The sequence below is a fragment of the Selaginella moellendorffii genome, unplaced genomic scaffold, assembly GCF_000143415.4.
Source record: "Selaginella moellendorffii unplaced genomic scaffold, v1.0 SELMOscaffold_2, whole genome shotgun sequence".
Taxonomy (NCBI): domain Eukaryota; kingdom Viridiplantae; phylum Streptophyta; class Lycopodiopsida; order Selaginellales; family Selaginellaceae; genus Selaginella; species Selaginella moellendorffii.
Window position 1 is genome coordinate 468872 of NW_003314263.1, and position 17397 is coordinate 486268.

General features: G+C 46.0%; 3 protein-coding genes, 1 long non-coding RNA gene and 1 other non-coding gene across 5 annotated transcripts; 2 read left to right on the top strand and 3 right to left on the bottom strand.

The window, feature by feature from the left end:
* Positions 1-5974: 5974 nt before the first annotated feature.
* LOC112340901 lies at positions 5975-9153 on the bottom strand. Its single transcript, XR_002990337.1, has 11 exons — positions 8982-9153; positions 7930-8076; positions 7801-7846; positions 7697-7751; positions 7513-7590; positions 6963-7117; positions 6787-6840; positions 6624-6724; positions 6447-6568; positions 6249-6367; positions 5975-6160 (listed from the first exon to the last, which is right to left on the bottom strand). It is a non-coding gene; the product is annotated as an uncharacterized LOC112340901 (long non-coding RNA).
* A 27-nt stretch (positions 9154-9180) lies between these two features.
* Positions 9181-12992, top strand: LOC9647157 (probable LRR receptor-like serine/threonine-protein kinase At1g34110). Its single transcript, XM_002962306.2, has 2 exons — positions 9181-12421; positions 12484-12992. The coding sequence occupies exons 1-2, from the start codon at positions 9601-9603 to the stop codon at positions 12897-12899; spliced, it is 3237 nt and encodes a 1078-aa protein (XP_002962352.1). The 5' UTR covers positions 9181-9600; the 3' UTR covers positions 12900-12992.
* Positions 12993-13355: 363 nt separating this feature from the next.
* On the top strand, positions 13356-14769 carry LOC112342230 (ethylene-responsive transcription factor-like protein At4g13040). Its single transcript, XM_024663729.1, has 8 exons — positions 13356-13522; positions 13599-13652; positions 13719-13780; positions 13873-13948; positions 14015-14183; positions 14271-14392; positions 14440-14555; positions 14631-14769. Exons 2-8 carry the CDS (start codon positions 13610-13612, stop codon positions 14673-14675), a joined length of 633 nt encoding a protein of 210 aa, XP_024519497.1. The 5' UTR covers positions 13356-13522; positions 13599-13609; the 3' UTR covers positions 14676-14769.
* Positions 14739-16786, bottom strand: LOC112351363 (pentatricopeptide repeat-containing protein At3g09040, mitochondrial-like). The gene is made up of 2 exons (XM_024689115.1): positions 14788-16786; positions 14739-14749 (listed from the first exon to the last, which is right to left on the bottom strand). Exons 1-2 carry the CDS (start codon positions 16784-16786, stop codon positions 14739-14741), a joined length of 2010 nt encoding a protein of 669 aa, XP_024544883.1.
* A 60-nt stretch (positions 16787-16846) lies between these two features.
* Positions 16847-16917, bottom strand: TRNAG-CCC. The gene has a single exon. It is a non-coding gene; the product is annotated as a tRNA-Gly (tRNA).
* Positions 16918-17397: the final 480 nt, after the last annotated feature.

The following is a 17397-nucleotide window of genomic DNA, read 5'->3' on the forward strand; positions in this document are numbered from 1 at the left end:
TTGTAGAGGAAGCAGATCCGCCTTGGAGCCCGAAGTACCAAGAGCTTAATGGTCGTCTCAAAGTCGTAGCCACCAGCACGCACTTAATAAGCTCCACAAATTTAGTCTCGTGCACCGGCCCGCACTAATCCCACGGAGGTTCCTGAATCTGAAAAAACTCGTGAAAATCAGTGCTGCGCTCACCCAAAAAGAAAACATTATCCACCACAAAGAAAGTAAAGTTGGAAGGGGCAAAAAGACATTCTTATTCTAGAGGAATAAAGAGGGCACCAAGCTTATGATCCACAGAAGTGTGATTTCCATAACGTGTCCAAGTTGCCACATGAGTTAGAGAAACATTCAGGGTCAAGGAAGTTTTAGTTTTAATTCTTATTTACTGAATGATTCAGTCAAATGAAATAGAGAATTACAAACACTTGATGAACTTTGTCTAGCCAATGTGAATAACTTGGACAAAGAGCGCCACTGGATGCTTGCCATCCCTTGTTTCATCACTTGGAAGCACTTAAGGTACATCCTCTTGTCCTGGAGGATCCTGGGCATTGCAAACCTCATCGCCCCCAAGGGGCGCATAGAGATTGTTGCTGCCCCAGGGAACGATGGAGGCAAGCAAGTAGGCCACCAAAAAGCCTGCCCACACGTCCATTCCCATCCCTGAACGGGTGGATGCTCTCAAACCTGTAAAAGAAGGCAGCACTAATGCTTGCCACCTTTGCAACCCTGAGCTTGGGATCTGTTGTAAATGCCTCCTCGAGGGATTTGTTGGTAGATGACACTAGCTGCTCCAGAGTCGCCAGGACCTTCTTAGGATCCATGTGGTGTTCCAGATCCATCTTGCTTGGAGACCTTTGCTCCTTTGCTTAATAAACAATGCCACTGGTTTGTTCAGTGGAGCAAATCCCATTCAAGGCAATACTTGCACCATATTTATAAGCGGTGGGAATGGGGTCGTCATCCTAAGCCTCAGGGTGCGATAATTTGAGGAGCGAATGTTCATGTTTCTTGTCTGTAAACCACACTTCCAAGTCTGGATATGAATATCATCTCCTTAACTAGATGTATGGCCTAAGTAAGCCACTACTTTCACCATACAAGAGACCTGGCGGTTAAGAGATTAAGAATGAGATCATGGTGTATCCAGGGTTTGTATGAGAAACAAACATACATCAGTGAACCCTTTTGTTGCTGCTTGAGTATATCGTGGGGAGAATACACCTATATGATGTATACACCTTCATTGCCTCCGGGGGCTCCATCTCCATGTCAATCTGCTGCACGGCTCAATACTACCGAGCAGGAATTGCTCACTGCACACAGATTTAGAGCTCGCCAAGAATGGATTGACAAGAAGTATCCCTGAAGAGTTGGAACTTCTGTGCTTCAAAGCTTGTATGATTCTTTGTTTTTATGTTTTGATTTAATATTGTTTCACATATTTCAGTTTCATAGATGGTCTCTAGCGTCTTGCCGAAGAGATAGCATTCAGTCATGCAAGGAGAGAAGCCAAGAAGCTCCACCACCAGGTTCTCTCCAACACAGTCTTACCAGCCCAGTGAGGGTGGGTCCCGTTTGCTTGTATAAATTTAAAGATTGTTCTATTCAATTATTATAAGTATCTAAAAGTACAAAATAAAATATACTTTTTATTATTTTATTATAACAGAATTATCTTGATTGTAATGCTTAATATGACCACATAGAAGATTAAATACAGTTTCTATATATTTTTTTTACCAAATGTATTCTTGAAATTAAAAGCTATATAATCAATTTTTTTTATCATAGCAAGGAAGGGATATTCTCACTATATTCCATGTCGATTTAATATAGTTTTGTATTAACTTTGGTAGCTAGATCAATAAAATTTTATGAGAGGTTGATTGTATAAAGGAGTGAAGTTCAACTGATTCAACAGTTCTGAATTGTAACCAACCCAAAAATCTAAAATATTAATTATAAATAATAATAGAAATAAAACTTACATGGTTTAACATATGTATATAATATATCAATTAAAGTTTGTGCAGTATAGTCAGAACCATAAACATTTTATCTAAATCATCTTCAGTTCCTTTAAAGACCTACTAACCTTCTATTCTTCTACTATGATTATAATTTTTCTTACCAAAGTTAATTTTATCAATTTCTATAATTGACTATCAATCTTAATGTGATAACACCAATATCATGACATAATTTATACCAATTCATTATTGTCTGCTCACTTGTAATACTACACTCATGCTGGTGCCCTTGGTGATATCTGTTATATGTGATCCATGCCAAAATCCGACTATAACACTCATGAAGGTGGCCATGTGCCTTATAAGAATGATTCTTGTCTGCTCTGACTTGCTGAAGAGAGAGAGAGAGATAAAAGAAATGGGAGTTCTTCTAGAAGGACAGAAGATATTGGATGTCTTGTCATACTACCACCATCTTTTCCTCGATGATGGCGATTGTCTTATTTAGGTTTTGAACATTAGGTGATAGAATCTTTGTGAGAAAAGAAGATTGTTGCTAGAGGGTGTGGAAGTCATTGACCTAGAGCAGTAGGGAGAAGGATCTCTAATCCTCACTTTGTACTTTGCAGTAACTTGTAACTTGTTTGAATTGCATGCTGACAAAATAGAAAAGTAAAGCAATACAAACCTACAAGATAGTGTGATTTGAGTCTAAGAATGGCCATGAGGTAAAGGTATTGTAAGATGGAGGAATCGGCTAGAAAAGTGGCCAAGAGAAAAAGGAAGTGAGATGCTATATGGGAAGAAGGCATGTGGAGAGGGCCAAGTGAACACTTCTATGGAGCCCTAGAATTGGAGGCTACTAGAGATCCACAATGGAGCAATTAGTTTTCTTTAGGGGCTACATACCAAGAGGAAGATTCTCACCCAAGACATGGCGGCAATCCAAGTTTGGGCTCTTAGGTTTGTGTGATATGCCCTACTAAAGACTCATGGTACTTGGTGAGGTTGATGCACACGAATGAGAATGGTCTTAGAGGAATCTTTATTGGCTTCAACTTCATTATTTTCCTAAGCTGTATGCATGCCATGTAATCCTTCAATAGCCGCAGAACTTGAGTCTCCATATTCTATAGAAATAATCATTGAAGCTGTCTACTAGAGTGCTTTTGCCTATAGATTTCTAAGATCATAGGTGAAAACTATGTATGTTGCATTTGACTGGAGCTAGATAATCAGCATCAAAGTGTTCAAATTATCAAAAGTTTGTCTTTAGATTTTTTAATAGAAATTCATCTTTTTTTCCTCCATTGTTTTAGTATTTCATTAATAATTTTACAAAGTCCTCAAAACCCTGGAATTAATCTTGTCTAACCCTGAGTGCATGTTTAATCTCATATGCCCATCAATATATATATATATATATATATATATATATATAATAAATCTTGAGTTCAAATCGTATTAGCAGAGGTTTGGTCAACTTTTGTTCTTGATTAATGAAAACATCCTTGGCAAATGCTTTCACAGTAGTAATGGTGAATATACTCTTCAATAAATAGAAAGAAATAGAAAATGTATAATAATTTTTAGGAATCTTTTAAATAAAAGAGATTTGTGTGTATAGATTAATCTTATGTTTATAATTTTAGACATTTAAGGCATTTTAATTTTTTGCTAAAAATTAATTAATTATCATAATAAAATTAAAGAATATAGTAAAGTTTTACCACTTTTGTTTTACTACTTTAATGTGCAATCACCGATTAATGCAATCTTCAAAGTAAACCTTTATTAAAACCTTAATAGTTCTTTCACAAAATCTATTGGCCCGTTATTCCCATGAAATTTAGTAAGAGGTGTGCTAGCTATAAGACATAACCTAATGACTGGAAGAGGAGTTTGATTGGAATTCAAGGCTTGTTCCATATCCTTCTGGAAACACCTCTCAAGTCAGTGGGCTCTTGGAGTCTTGCTCGTTCTCACTAGAGCCTGCCTGGGGCATCAGAGTTGCCTCAAGCTTCTCCAAAGCTTGAATCACTGGAGGTAAGAAGGCTGTTGGCTGTCTGGGACTAAAGCTCATCACAGCCAGAAGAGCTAGTTTTCAATGCAGATGAATTAGACGTTGTGGCCATGGTTCAAGCTACGCGGGTTTGAGAGCTTGACAAACGCTGGGCTCTCGGGCTTTCTATCCAATTGCCCGCTGCTTAGGGCTAGAGGTCAGTTGTAATCACCTGAGCTAAACTTTTTGCTGAATTACTGTTGAGGCCACAACACATTCTGTAGCTTGAGTGCGATGGCTTGCAAGTGGGGATTGTGTTGTTGAGGCTCCACATTCATTATACCAGCTATAACAATTCTTAGGATCTGCAACTGTACTGAAAGATGACCCTTATACATGATAATGTCCACCCTTAAGTGTGAAACTTTTGGAAAAAGTGTAGGCTGGAGTCTGGCAAATATTATTTGTATTTTATACATAATATTTTTGAGCACTCAGAGCAAGAGCACGCAATCTTCAAAGCCGCATGACCTATTCTAAACAAAGAGAGTATATCTCATCTCAGGCGACACCGTTCTCGTCAAGGTGAGTGATAAGTAGAGATGATATACTCTCGTTGTTTAAAATAGGTCATGCGGCTTTGAAGTTTGCGTGAGGGCTTTTCCCCTCCAAGCTCGAGAGTGACAACCTCAGGCACTCTACACTCCATCACGTATGACTTTGTCTAGAACACGCTGTCAGCTTGGTCAAAAGCTCGAGGTGGAGAAATAAAGCACCGGTCTAAAGGAGATGATTGATAAGGTTTAATTTGAAACTCTCATGGGAAATGCAGTAGTTCATATATTTGTTTGAACTTTAAAGCTAATCAATTTAGTCCCGCGTTTTACTCTTGAGGTCAAGCCGAGAGCGCGTTCTAGACCGTATGTGATGGAATAAAATAACATGGGAATACACATCTCACACATCATTCTCGAGCGATGGAAGGGAAAAGCTTTCATGCAATCTCCAAAGCCGCAGGAATTATTTGTCAAAAAGAGAGCAAACTCTTCCTATCTCTCACCGTTATCCTTCCAGCGGCGGGAGTCCAAGTCTTTCTTGTACCCGCTGTTTTGAGCTTCCTGGGCCTCGATCCGAAGCCTCTTTCCTCCTCGGGGCCCTTCATATCTTCTGCGGTTGTGGAATCGTTCCTGCGATGGGTCTCCGACGTCACAGCGAAACAAGCGATCGCTGCTCTCTTCCCTGGCAATCTCCGCGGCCTTGTGGACGGTGTCCACGGCCTCGCTGCTTTCCACCGCTGCTCGTGTCCACCCCGGCGAGGAGATTTCCAGGTGGGAGGCTCTTCACATCAGGCCGAGGGTGTGGTTCGCGCTGCTCAGCGTTGCACTCTGCTCGTTGCTGATCCAAGCGCTTGAGTTTGCCCTCAGTTTGAGCTATCTTCACGACGAAGTGAACTTGATATTCTCGCTGATGGCTTTCGCTGAATACTTATCCATGGTGGCTTCACTTGCTGCTACTGTTGCGGTGCTGGATGGATTCGCTGGGGTGCGAGCACTTCGAGAAGCAGCAAGGCTTCTCCACCGAAATCTGCCCATGGGCTTGGCGCTGTGGGTGATGCATTACTTTGTGTTTGACGTGGGCGCTCTTAATAACTTAGCGGCCAGCACAAAGGAATGGTGGTGGATAGTGCTCTGGATCTGGTGCCTGTAGGCTCTTTGTGGTGGTCGAGCGTACACGTAGCGTTTTATTTCTCGTGCCAGCCGGACGAAGAAATGAAACAAGATTATACTCCGTTGGCTTGAGAGACTCTTAAGCTGGAATGTTCTTTGAATGAAGTGTGTGGCAATTCCTTGCGAATAAAACAAAACCGATCATCGTTTCTCTTTCGCAGATCATAGAGAAACGGTGCCTAGTAACATTTCCAGGAGAAAGTTGTTCATAATATTGTCTGACAGAAGGAACCTCAAGATATGGTGAAATCTAAATCATGCATCATGATTTTACTCCTTTGGCTTGAGCACACTTTTTTTTTATAAATTCCTGGCGAATATGACCGAGCTTTACAATCTCTGTCGCAGATCATACAGTACCTGGAAGTTTTTAGTAACAAAGATATGGCACCTCGAAATCTAAACCGGAAAGTCATGCCACGGAACCCTGTTCGCAAGTGGACTGCCTTGCCAGTTAAGTGGACGTCCTCCAAAATGCCAAGGGTAAAGAACAAAAGGAGAAAATAAAGCATTCAGCAAAATTCCATGTTTCGGGAGAAAATAGCCCAAACGTACCTCTATGATCGAACCATCGCACAGCTGATTGTGACTAAAATCTCCGTAGATTGGTACTAAAGATTCTGTGGAAATGCTCGTGATTCGCTCAGCAGTGATCAAGAAACGACGCAAGTATTCTACGACAATGGAATCAATCCGACATCAGCAGTAGTCGACGGATAAAGTGCATAGCTTCCAAAAAGTGAAGCCACTTACCTTTCGTTGGTGCTCGCGTTGACAACTCAATTCTATTTTGCTGGAGAATGGATCAACAACGAGTTTGCGTTCACTGTTCTGTGACAATCCATCGTAAAGATCCAGAGTTGATTCTGACAAGCCTGCGATGTAGAGATTAGTCAATGGTCGGATATAACGCCGTCAAAAGGATCCCACCAAATGCCAAACAAATTCTGTCCAGCACAAGCTTTACCGCGACTTGCATAATGCTCCTCCGCATAGAATCCACTAGAATACATGGTGAAGACGAATCGATCCTAGGAACAACATCAATGAACAGCGGGAAGAGAGAAAGAGACGGGAAAAACGTTTTAAGTACCTGATAACTAGCGCTGGCCCAGATTATAAACTCCATAGCCTATAGCTCGCTCGTCTGTATTCAAAAGGAATGTAGCCATTAGTCAATAAGGAAAAACTCTGCGGGGAACAACAAGGTTTGTAGCTATGTGGCTCCTTGCCAAACTCCAAAATAGAAACTCGCTAGAATTCAAGTACCTTGTGCTCGCTTCCAGCATAGCCGATTGAGAATATGGATCACCACCAACAATGACAATGATTAGCAGAGGCCAGCCAGCAGCTACACATTGTTGAGCTCAGCTCCGCTCATTCCCATCCTCTCCTCCACCAAACGAATATTTGCCACGTATAATCTAAAACTTCCATTATGTTAGTTGCAGCACAAGAGAACCTCATGCCAATCCCGACAAGAGCTAAGTAACGAGTATCATTGAACAGTAGCATACACACAATATCTTACCTTGTACATACAGTCAGAGCACGTTAAGAGGAGGACAAGGGAAACGAAGGCTGCTCAGAGAGAGAGGAAAAGAGAACTTAGTGGGGAATAGTGACCTCTAGCGGCTTCTGGCTGGAGTAGACTGGACACTATAGGCTAAGATCCTCTAGCTTACATACACCTCTCCCTTTCTCCACTTCAACCAAACAACAAACCCCCAGAAAGGAGCACCCAGCGGCAGGAAAAGCAGGCAGAAGTGTGTTATGGTATCAAAGAGAAAGGACCACAATTTGCCCATAGCTAGCATACCTATGTAGCTTCTCATTTTGTCGCGTATACTTCCACTCCGCCACCTCCACCTTTGAGGGACTAGACAAAGTCGCGCTCCTGTACAAGCGAAACAGTCAGCCAGCCACTGTAGGTAGTACCAGAAACTTTAAAGTAGGAGAACTTAGGAAAACGAGCAGGAGCTTGATTGAGAGAGGCATCACACCTAAGCCACGGTGAATCGATGGAGAGAACATTGACGTCATTCCGGTAGCAAGAACCTGCGAGTGAAAACACCAGTTTTAACTTAATTCAGAACGCGGCGCTCACCTCTTTAAATAAGTCTTGGCATTAGTCACCAAGAACATCCTGTGCACTGCAGAAAACGAGAGCGGTAAGATGCGTAAGATTTTGACGCAGTCTTACCGACCAGGGAGAATAAACAAGAAATGGCTGTACCTTGTAGAGGAAGCAGATCCGCCTTGGAGCCCGAAGTAGCAAGAGCTCAAAGATCGTCTCAAAGTCGTAGCCAACGCACTTAATAAGCTCCACAAATTTAGTCTCGTGCACCGGCCCGCACTAATCCCACGGGCGAGAATCCTGAATCTGGAAAACTCGTGAAAATCAGTGCTGCGCTCACCCAAAAAAAGAAAACATTATCCACCACAAAGAAAGCAAAGTTGGAGGGGCGAAAAGGCAATGAAAAGGAAACAAGTATTAAAATATGAACATAGTTCTAGCTCGAGGACCACACAGTGTAGTAGAGGAGCGGGAATATATCGTTCTCAGTCACTCACCACACAGGTCGAAATCTCTCATGCTTCCTGTATGAGCGATAGAAAAACAATTCATTTGATTAAATGAACTCTGAGGGGACCATGCCATAACTGTCAGGAGCCGGGAAGAAAAAAAGTAGCCATAACACTTTTTCTCCCGAGAACGAAAAACAAAAAAACAAACCAGAAAAGAGAAAGAGAGAGAGAGAAAAAAAAAACAAGCACAGCTCTGTAGTCAGGAAGACAGACAGGAAGAATATAAAAAGACCACACACACAGAAATGAAGGAGGAACAACTATGAGAGAGAGGGGAGAGTGAGAGAAAGAAAGCAGCAACAACAGCACCACCAATGCATGGCAGCAGCGAAAAGGAGAGTGCTAAGGCTTCACTCGGGCTCAGGCTTGTACAGCAGAGAGCGCCTCACTAGTTCTTTGTTTTCTCCTTCTCTCTCTCCTTCGCTCTTATCGCTGCGCTGCCATTCTTTCTACAAGCACTGGCGGCTCTCTGCTGTTTTTCTGGGGCTACTGCATTGATTCTGGCCCTGATGGTGAAATCTGGAGGTCCTTGGCCTGAGAAAAAGTGAGTAACACCCAGGGCATGGCTGGAGAGGCAAGATTTGAAAAAATAAAATCAAAGTTTTACGCTTGCAGCACAGCGGCAGAGAAAAGTTCGCGAGGGGAGCCACTTGGTTCTAGATGACATTGCAAGCAGCAGGGAGGGAGCGAGGGGCTTACTTGTCTGTCGTCATCTCCGGTTGAGGTGGCCAACTTTTGCGTAGTCGCTGCTTGGATCGCTGCTTGGATCACATTGTCCTCGTCCTCCCCCTGCACATGAATACAGAAAGGCTTTAGTCGTAGAAAAACAGCTTTCAGAAAACTTAAGAAAATAGAGAGGGAGAGAGAGGGAGAGAGAGAGAGAGAGGGAGAGAGAGAGAGAGAGAGAGAGTTAAGAGTGATGGAGCGGTGCTGCCGTGTTAGCCCGCCGCCTGCCTGATTGCTTCTCTTCTGCTGTAGCCTTAAAAGAAAACATCGAGGACCGACAGGCACTGAGTGGTGTTTTCCGCATTCCCCCTCACATACTTTGGCAGCATATACTTCAGCAACGAGACCACATTTTGATCAGCGGATCTATCGACGGAGTAGCCATATGGTAGCTGTTTTGTCTCTTCAGGCCCGCTGTTGATTGATTGCCAACTGCGTGCTTGTAATGAAGCGGGACTTGTCCTCCAAGCTCGCAGCTCTAGCAGGGAAAATATCACCACGGAGTTTAGAATAAGTCCCGGCAGAGAGAGCAAACTTACCGGCATTTGGAAGAAGAAGAGAAAGAGGAGAAGGAAGAACACGGCACCGCAAAATGGGATGCTTCCTTCTCCTCTTCTGGACGCTGCTGCTCGGCTCGCTCCTTCTCGGTCAATCCGTATCGCCGTCGCCGGAAGCCAAGGCTTTGCTCGCACTCCTCGGCTCGGCACAAGGCAGCAGCAGGAGCGTACTGGAGTCGAGTTGGAATGCTTCGCAAGGTGATCCTTGCAGCGGTTGGATTGGTGTCGAGTGCTCTTCTTTGCGTCAAGTTGTCAGCGTCTCACTTGCTTACATGGATCTTCAAGCCACCATTCCTGCTGAGTTTGGACTTCTCACATCGCTGCAAACTCTCAACTTGTCCAGTGCCAACATATCCAGCCAGATCCCTCCGCAGCTTGGAAACTGCACCGGTTTGACGACGCTCGACCTCCAGCACAACCAGCTCATAGGGAAAATCCCGCGGGAGCTCGGGAACCTGGTCAACCTGGAAGAGCTCCACCTCAATCATAACTTCTTGTCCGGAGGGATTCCTGCGACGCTTGCTTCTTGTCTCAAACTCCAGCTTCTCTACATCTCCGACAACCATCTCAGCGGCAGCATCCCAGCGTGGATTGGAAAGCTTCAAAAACTCCAAGAGGTACGAGCAGGAGGAAATGCCTTGACAGGTTCCATACCCCCTGAGATTGGCAACTGTGAGAGCTTGACAATTCTGGGTTTTGCTACGAACTTACTCACAGGCAGCATTCCGTCCAGCATTGGCCGCTTGACGAAGCTCCGCTCGCTCTATCTGCATCAGAACTCGCTCAGTGGAGCACTCCCAGCGGAGCTCGGAAACTGTACGCACCTCTTGGAGCTGTCCCTCTTCGAGAACAAGCTCACAGGTGAGATTCCATACGCGTATGGCCGGCTCCAGAACCTGGAAGCGCTCTGGATATGGAACAACAGCCTCGAAGGCAGCATTCCTCCGGAGCTCGGCAATTGCTACAACCTCGTCCAGCTGGATATCCCCCAGAACTTGCTCGACGGTCCCATTCCAAAAGAGCTCGGAAAGCTCAAGCAGCTGCAATACTTGGACTTGAGCTTGAATAGGCTGACCGGATCAATCCCAGTGGAGCTTTCCAATTGCACCTTCCTGGTCGATATCGAACTGCAGTCCAACGACCTGTCCGGAAGTATCCCGTTGGAGTTGGGCCGTCTCGAGCACCTGGAGACTTTGAACGTCTGGGACAACGAGCTCACTGGTACAATCCCGGCAACTCTTGGGAACTGCAGGCAGCTTTTCCGGATCGACCTCTCCAGCAACCAGCTCTCGGGGCCACTTCCGAAGGAAATCTTCCAGCTCGAGAATATCATGTACCTCAACTTGTTCGCAAACCAGCTGGTTGGTCCCATCCCGGAAGCTATAGGCCAGTGTCTCAGCTTGAACCGGCTTCGTCTCCAGCAGAACAACATGAGCGGGAGCATCCCCGAGAGCATCAGCAAGCTGCCGAATTTGACGTATGTAGAGCTCTCCGGGAATCGTTTCACAGGCAGCCTCCCTCTGGCCATGGGAAAAGTAACCAGCTTGCAAATGCTCGACTTGCACGGCAACCAGCTCTCTGGGAGCATCCCAACAACGTTTGGTGGCCTTGGCAATCTCTACAAGCTCGACCTTTCCTTCAACAGGCTCGACGGCTCAATTCCTCCGGCACTAGGCAGTCTCGGCGACGTGGTGCTTCTTAAGCTCAACGACAACCGGCTGACGGGATCGGTCCCCGGAGAACTTAGCGGGTGTTCCAGATTGAGCTTGCTCGATCTCGGTGGCAACCGTCTCGCTGGAAGCATTCCTCCGTCTCTAGGAACCATGACCAGCTTGCAGATGGGACTTAATCTCAGCTTCAACCAGCTCCAGGGCCCGATTCCGAAAGAGTTTCTCCACCTATCGAGACTCGAGTCTTTGGACTTGTCCCACAACAATCTGACAGGAACTCTAGCGCCGCTCAGCACCCTGGGCTTGTCGTATCTCAACGTTTCCTTCAACAACTTTAAAGGCCCGCTGCCCGACTCCCCGGTTTTCCGAAACATGACACCCACGGCTTACGTTGGCAACCCGGGACTTTGCGGGAACGGCGAATCGACTGCATGCTCGGCCTCGGAACAACGGTCACGTAAGTCGTCACACACTCGAAGAAGTCTCATAGCTGCCATTCTCGGGCTCGGCCTGGGACTGATGATACTGCTCGGCGCATTGATATGCGTCGTCTCTTCGTCCAGGAGGAACGCCAGCCGGGAGTGGGACCACGAACAGGATCCACCCGGCTCCTGGAAGTTGACCACCTTCCAGAGGCTCAACTTTGCACTGACTGATGTCTTGGAGAACCTCGTCTCGTCGAACGTCATCGGCCGTGGGAGCTCGGGAACGGTCTACAAATGCGCGATGCCAAACGGAGAAGTTCTCGCCGTGAAGAGCCTGTGGATGACGACTAAAGGCGAGTCCAGCTCCGGAATCCCATTCGAGCTCGAGGTGGACACGCTGAGCCAGATAAGACACCGCAATATCCTTCGTCTCCTCGGCTACTGTACAAACCAGGACACCATGCTGCTGCTGTACGAGTTTATGCCAAACGGCAGCCTTGCGGATCTTTTGCTGGAGCAGAAATCTCTCGACTGGACTGTCCGCTACAACATCGCTCTTGGCGCTGCCGAAGGCCTGGCATACCTCCATCACGACTCGGTGCCGCCGATAGTCCACCGGGATATCAAGTCCACCAACATTCTCATCGATTCCCAGCTGGAAGCTCGCATAGCAGACTTTGGAGTTGCCAAGCTGATGGACGTGTCTCGGAGTGCCAAAACCGTGTCGAGGATCGCTGGCTCATACGGCTACATCGCCCCAGGTTTGTACCACCTTCTGTTTTCATTGCCATCCGTGACTTAGTGCTTTACGCATCCCCTCCAGAATACGGCTACACCTTAAAGATCACCACCAAGAACGATGTGTACGCATTCGGTGTCGTGCTGCTCGAGATCCTCACCAACAAACGAGCTGTAGAGCACGAATTCGGCGAAGGCGTCGACCTCGTCAAGTGGATACGCGAGCAGCTTAAGACGTCGGCTTCCGCGGTGGAGGTGCTCGAGCCGAGGATGCAAGGAATGCCCGACCCCGAAGTCCAGGAGATGCTCCAAGTTCTCGGGATAGCACTGCTTTGCACGAACTCCAAGCCATCTGGAAGACCAACCATGAGAGAAGTGGTTGTTTTGCTCAGGGAAGTGAAGCATACCTCGGAGGAATCGTCGGCTCTCAAGGTGTCAACACCGTTGATAGCGAGCCAGAAAAGCAGCCATCCGGAGGTACTCGAAGTTTCATCGGTATAGAAACTAGAAACCGGACGAAATGTCCATATCCTGTAATTTTGGTTGCCTTCCTCTTTCTCTCCTTCCGGATAAAAGAACAAAAAAAAAAAAAAACACTTCTTCTGGAAATTGACTGTCAGGAAGGACGCGAGAAATAAAAAATCACATTCGAATGAATGAAGATATATACATGCACCACACAGAAAAGCTGCAAAGAATAAAGAACATTCAAGCGGCAATCCTATCCATTATCCAATTTCCAGCGAAAAATCACTGGCGATGGATTTACTCGCGCGCTAAATCGCAGCGCGGCCAGAGAACGAGCAAGCATGCGATAAGAAGAATCTCAAAGCCCTAAGAGAGTTACCTCGATCAACGAAGCTCCATCGCTTTGACCTAGCACTAAAATAAGAATATTCACGACAGTGAAAGGGTTTAAAGGGAGAATGAACATACCGTCAAGTAACGGAATATACAGCTGGAAAGTGGATTGTGGGTTTTTCCGACCGTCTATGTCCGTGCGCGAGAGAAGAACCCTAAACGCGCGAGCGAGCACGTGTAGCGCTGCGGTGTAGCGAGCTAAATCTGCAAATGCGGCATCGGCTGCTGGCAAGGAGCAAGAAATTCGTCTTAAATCACACCAGGTGAGTGTTCTCTCGAAGATTTCTAGCGCAAGGGAGGTTTTCTTCCCGGATTTGCTGACGAGTGACGCTGTGACAGGATACTACTCCATGGTTAGCATCAGAAGGCGTCGATTAATCGCTGCTTCCGCAGGTTAGCTTCTCAATCTCTCCTTTTTTCTCCATTCTCTTAGCTCATTTGGCTTGTTTGCTTGCACAGTGATTGTTAAGCGACGGAAGAAGAGAACTTTGCGACCTTGTACTCCTGAAACAAGCAGCAAGGTATGGAGTAGCTTCGTTCGCAAGAAGTAAAGATCTAGGTAGAGAGGAACTTGGTCGGTCTTGTTTCTTATCGCGATTTGTTTCTCTTTTAGAGCCTTTTGGCGAAGTTTTCATCGCCTACTGGCAGTGGAGCGGGGAATGGTGCTCATTCTCGTTCTCGTAGTACTGGTAAGCGATTGATCAAAACAATCACAACTATGTCGAGATACTTAAAACTTTCTTCCTGGTGTGTAGAGTTTGAGATAAAGAAGCGAACTTACCAGAGGAAGAAGCACAACACCTTGTGCTTGCGAGGTGTTTATTTCAAAAACATGAAGTGGCAATCCGCGATCAAAGTCGGCAAGAAACAAGTGCACCTTGGAACTGTCTCCACAAAGGAAGATGCCGCTCATCTCTACGACAGGTTAGCTAGTTTCTTGGGTATAGTTTCTATATCTTCTCCTTCATTGCGTGAAGCCTCTCGCTAGTCCTTCTAACTTTCGCTTCGCAGGGCCGCTTACATGTGTGGAAGGGTCCCAAACTTTGAGCTCTCTCAGACCGTTAAACTCGAACTGGATGCTCTCACCTGGGAAGAGTTTCTCGATCTCACGAGAAAGGAGATTGCAAACAAGAGTAAGCCTCGTGTTTCATTGCCACTCAGGCTAAACTCATGTCTCTAGAGTTGCGAAGGAGGATGGAGGCGCAGCAAACCAGGCATGGGCAGCTGCAGCAGCAGCAGCAGCAACAGCAGGACGAGGAGCAAGAAGAGGCTTCCGTTTGTAAGTTTAGTGTCGAGGTACAAAACTATCAGTGCGAGCTGCTTGCTCCATCCTAGAATCATCTTAGCCACTCCATCTTTGTATTTTTACAGCATCACTCTTCGAAAGAAACTGCATCCACAGATCAGAGCGTCTAGTCTTTGAAGTTGGAAGCCAAGACATACGAAGCTCCGTTCTCCGGATCGAAAGCGACGAGCTCATCAAACGCACACTTTCCAATGGAAACATCGCCGTGAACACCGCAGGAACTTAGCAGCGCCACTCGAGCATTGGAGTGGGGCTCGTAAGGCATGATATCAATGATCCCTTGAGCATCTTTCAGATGCCCAGCTCGCCCCAGTTGATCCGCCAGGCAGGCGTAGTGCTCCATCTTGGGCGCCACCCCAAAGTCATCTCTCATGGAATGGAAGAAACTCCAGCCTCGACCGACCATCCCAGCGTGACTACAAGCCGCGAGAACGCTCAAGAGCGTAACTTCGTTTGGAGCGCCACCTTCCAGACACATCAAGTTGAAAAGATGGATAGCCTCGCGCGGCCGATCGTTCTGGGCAAATGCTGCAACTATAGAGTTCCAAGTCACGGCGTTTCGCTTCGGCATTGCCGTGAAGACCCTCCACGCATCTCGAGCGCTGCCACACTTTGCATACATGTTTACGAGTGAGTTGCAAAGAGTAACGTCGTTTGTTTTGTCAATCACGCTTTCGGTCATGGTTTTGTGAACAAGTCGAGAGGTGGCCAGGCTTCCGAGGCCGGAGCAAGCGTCTGCAACGCTCACAAAGGTGACGTTATCGGGACGAACACCCGAAACGTCCATTGTTTTCAGCAGCCCAATGGCTTTCCTGCAGTGCCCATTATGGGCATATGCTGCAAGCATAGCGTTCCAAGATACCAGATTCCTCGAACGCATCGTTTCAAACACCGCAGCTGCTTTTGCTACGTTGCCGCATCTTCCGTAAAGTGTCACAAGTGATGTTGCAATGAAAACGTCGGATTCGAAGCCAAGAACTGTTGCTTCTTCGTGTAGCTTTTCACTCAGAGACAAGGAGCATAGCATCGCAGCAGCATCTAGGGCAGCCAAGAACGTGAGCTTGTTCGGCTGGAGGCCCTCACAGTCCATCGAGACAAAGAGTGTAATGGCCTGTTTTGCTAACTCATTGTTTACAAATCCTGCGAGCAAAGCATTCCAGGACTGTAAGTTTACACACGGACATTCATCAAAGGTTTCTTTGGCCTTGGAAAGGTTGCGGTCTTGAGAGAAAGCTGCCACCATGGAGTTGAACGTTACTACATCTCGAGATGGCATTCTCTCAAAGGTGTCTTGAGCATTTCGCATATGCCCTGCTTGGGCATATGTCGCTAAAATGGTATTCCACGTTTGAACATCCCTTGCCGGCATTTGATCAAAGACATCTCTAGCACAAATGCTCTGACCACATTTTCCATACGTCGCAATTAATGCGTTTCCCACGTAAACCGCCCTTCTGAAATCAAAGCTCGCCAACTTTTCACGAACTTCTTCCAATTCCTCGACAGTCGAACATGCATCGATTGCTGAAACGAAAGTAATTTGATCCGGCTGGAGATCCATTGCATGAAACGTAGCCAAAGCAGACGCGGAATCTCCATTTCTGGAATATCCCGCAATGACGGCGTTCCAAAGGGAAGAATCTCTCTGTGGAGACAGGTCAAAAATGTTCTTTGCGTGATCCATATAGCCGCATTGTGCAAAAGCATTGACGAGAATCGACCAGCTAAAAGCATCCCGATCAAGTATTAGATCAAAGAACTTTTGAGCTTTATCCAAATGCCGATTTTGGGCATAAGCGGTAAGCATTGTGTTCGACGTGACAGTGTTTTTAGTCTCCATCTTCTCAAACATAACTTCGGCTGATTCAAAATCTCCAGACTTCCAAAACGCCGCAAGGATTGCATTAGATGCGATAAGATTTCTCTGTGGCATTCTATCAAAGACAAGCCTAGCGTCCTCAAGATGCCGATTTTGGGCATTTGCCACAAGAAGGATTGTCCACGAGAAGATGTTCCTGTGCCGGATCCTCCCAAACACGAATCGAGATTCCTCAATGTTGCCGCAGTTCCCATATGCCTGGACAAGAACATTTCCCAGCATTGTATCATCTCGATCATAGCCATTCTCTCGCAGAATTTCGTGAAGCCTTTTGATCCGGGCGAGGGACCGCTCTTGGGAGAAACTGCGAAGTAGCGAACAAAATCGATGCTGCTCGCGCATCCACTACCTAGGCGACTCTCATAAAGTTAAAAACTTTTTCAAAAGGACGATTAGAAAAAATGCGCAGCCGGGGAATCGAACCCCGGTCAGTACCGTGGGAGGGTACTATGATACCACTACACCAGCTGCGCAAGGTTGACAAATCTTAACCTTTTAATACCTAAGAGCCCAAGAACTCGTAAAAACGTCGAGTCAAGCAGCCACGTGGACATATTTGGAAACAACTTTGAAATGTTGACTGTAGAACATACCAGGAACTTTAGGTGATCATCCATTCATGTTGCCCATTTTCACTAACCATGCCTGGTTCCATTTGCTTCCATGGGTATATGTAGCAGACTATCATACCAAATGGCAACTTGGAGCCAGATTTAACATTTAAAATGTTAAAACGCCCTAGGGCTGCCTACTTCATCCACCTATCCCTTCTACTGTTCTCCATCTGTGGACCATCTAGTCTTGGTTTTACCATCCAAGAAATGGAAGGTGCATATATATGTCTTTTTGTGATTTTGTTATAATTTTGTAGAGAAAATGAAGAAATATTTTTTGCTTTTTTTTCCATTTATGTTATCTGCTAAACAAAGCACCATAGTAGTGTAACTCGAAGT

Excerpts from the sequence above, each read along its gene's own strand:
- LOC9647157 (XM_002962306.2), top strand. The coding sequence starts at position 9,601 with ATGGGATGCTTCCTTCTCCTCTTCTGGACGCTGCTGCTCGGCTCGCTC. Across the intron at positions 12,422-12,483 it reads ATACGGCTACATCGCCCCAG|AATACGGCTACACCTTAAAG; the intron begins GTTTGTACCACC and ends CATCCCCTCCAG.
- LOC112342230 (XM_024663729.1), top strand. The coding sequence starts at position 13,610 with ATGGTTAGCATCAGAAGGCGTCGATTAATCGCTGCTTCCGCAG. Across the intron at positions 13,653-13,718 it reads ATTAATCGCTGCTTCCGCAG|TGATTGTTAAGCGACGGAAG; the intron begins GTTAGCTTCTCA and ends TTGCTTGCACAG. Across the intron at positions 13,781-13,872 it reads CTCCTGAAACAAGCAGCAAG|AGCCTTTTGGCGAAGTTTTC; the intron begins GTATGGAGTAGC and ends TTTCTCTTTTAG.
- LOC112351363 (XM_024689115.1), bottom strand. The coding sequence starts at position 16,786 with ATGCGCGAGCAGCATCGATTTTGTTCGCTACTTCGCAGTTTCTCCCAA.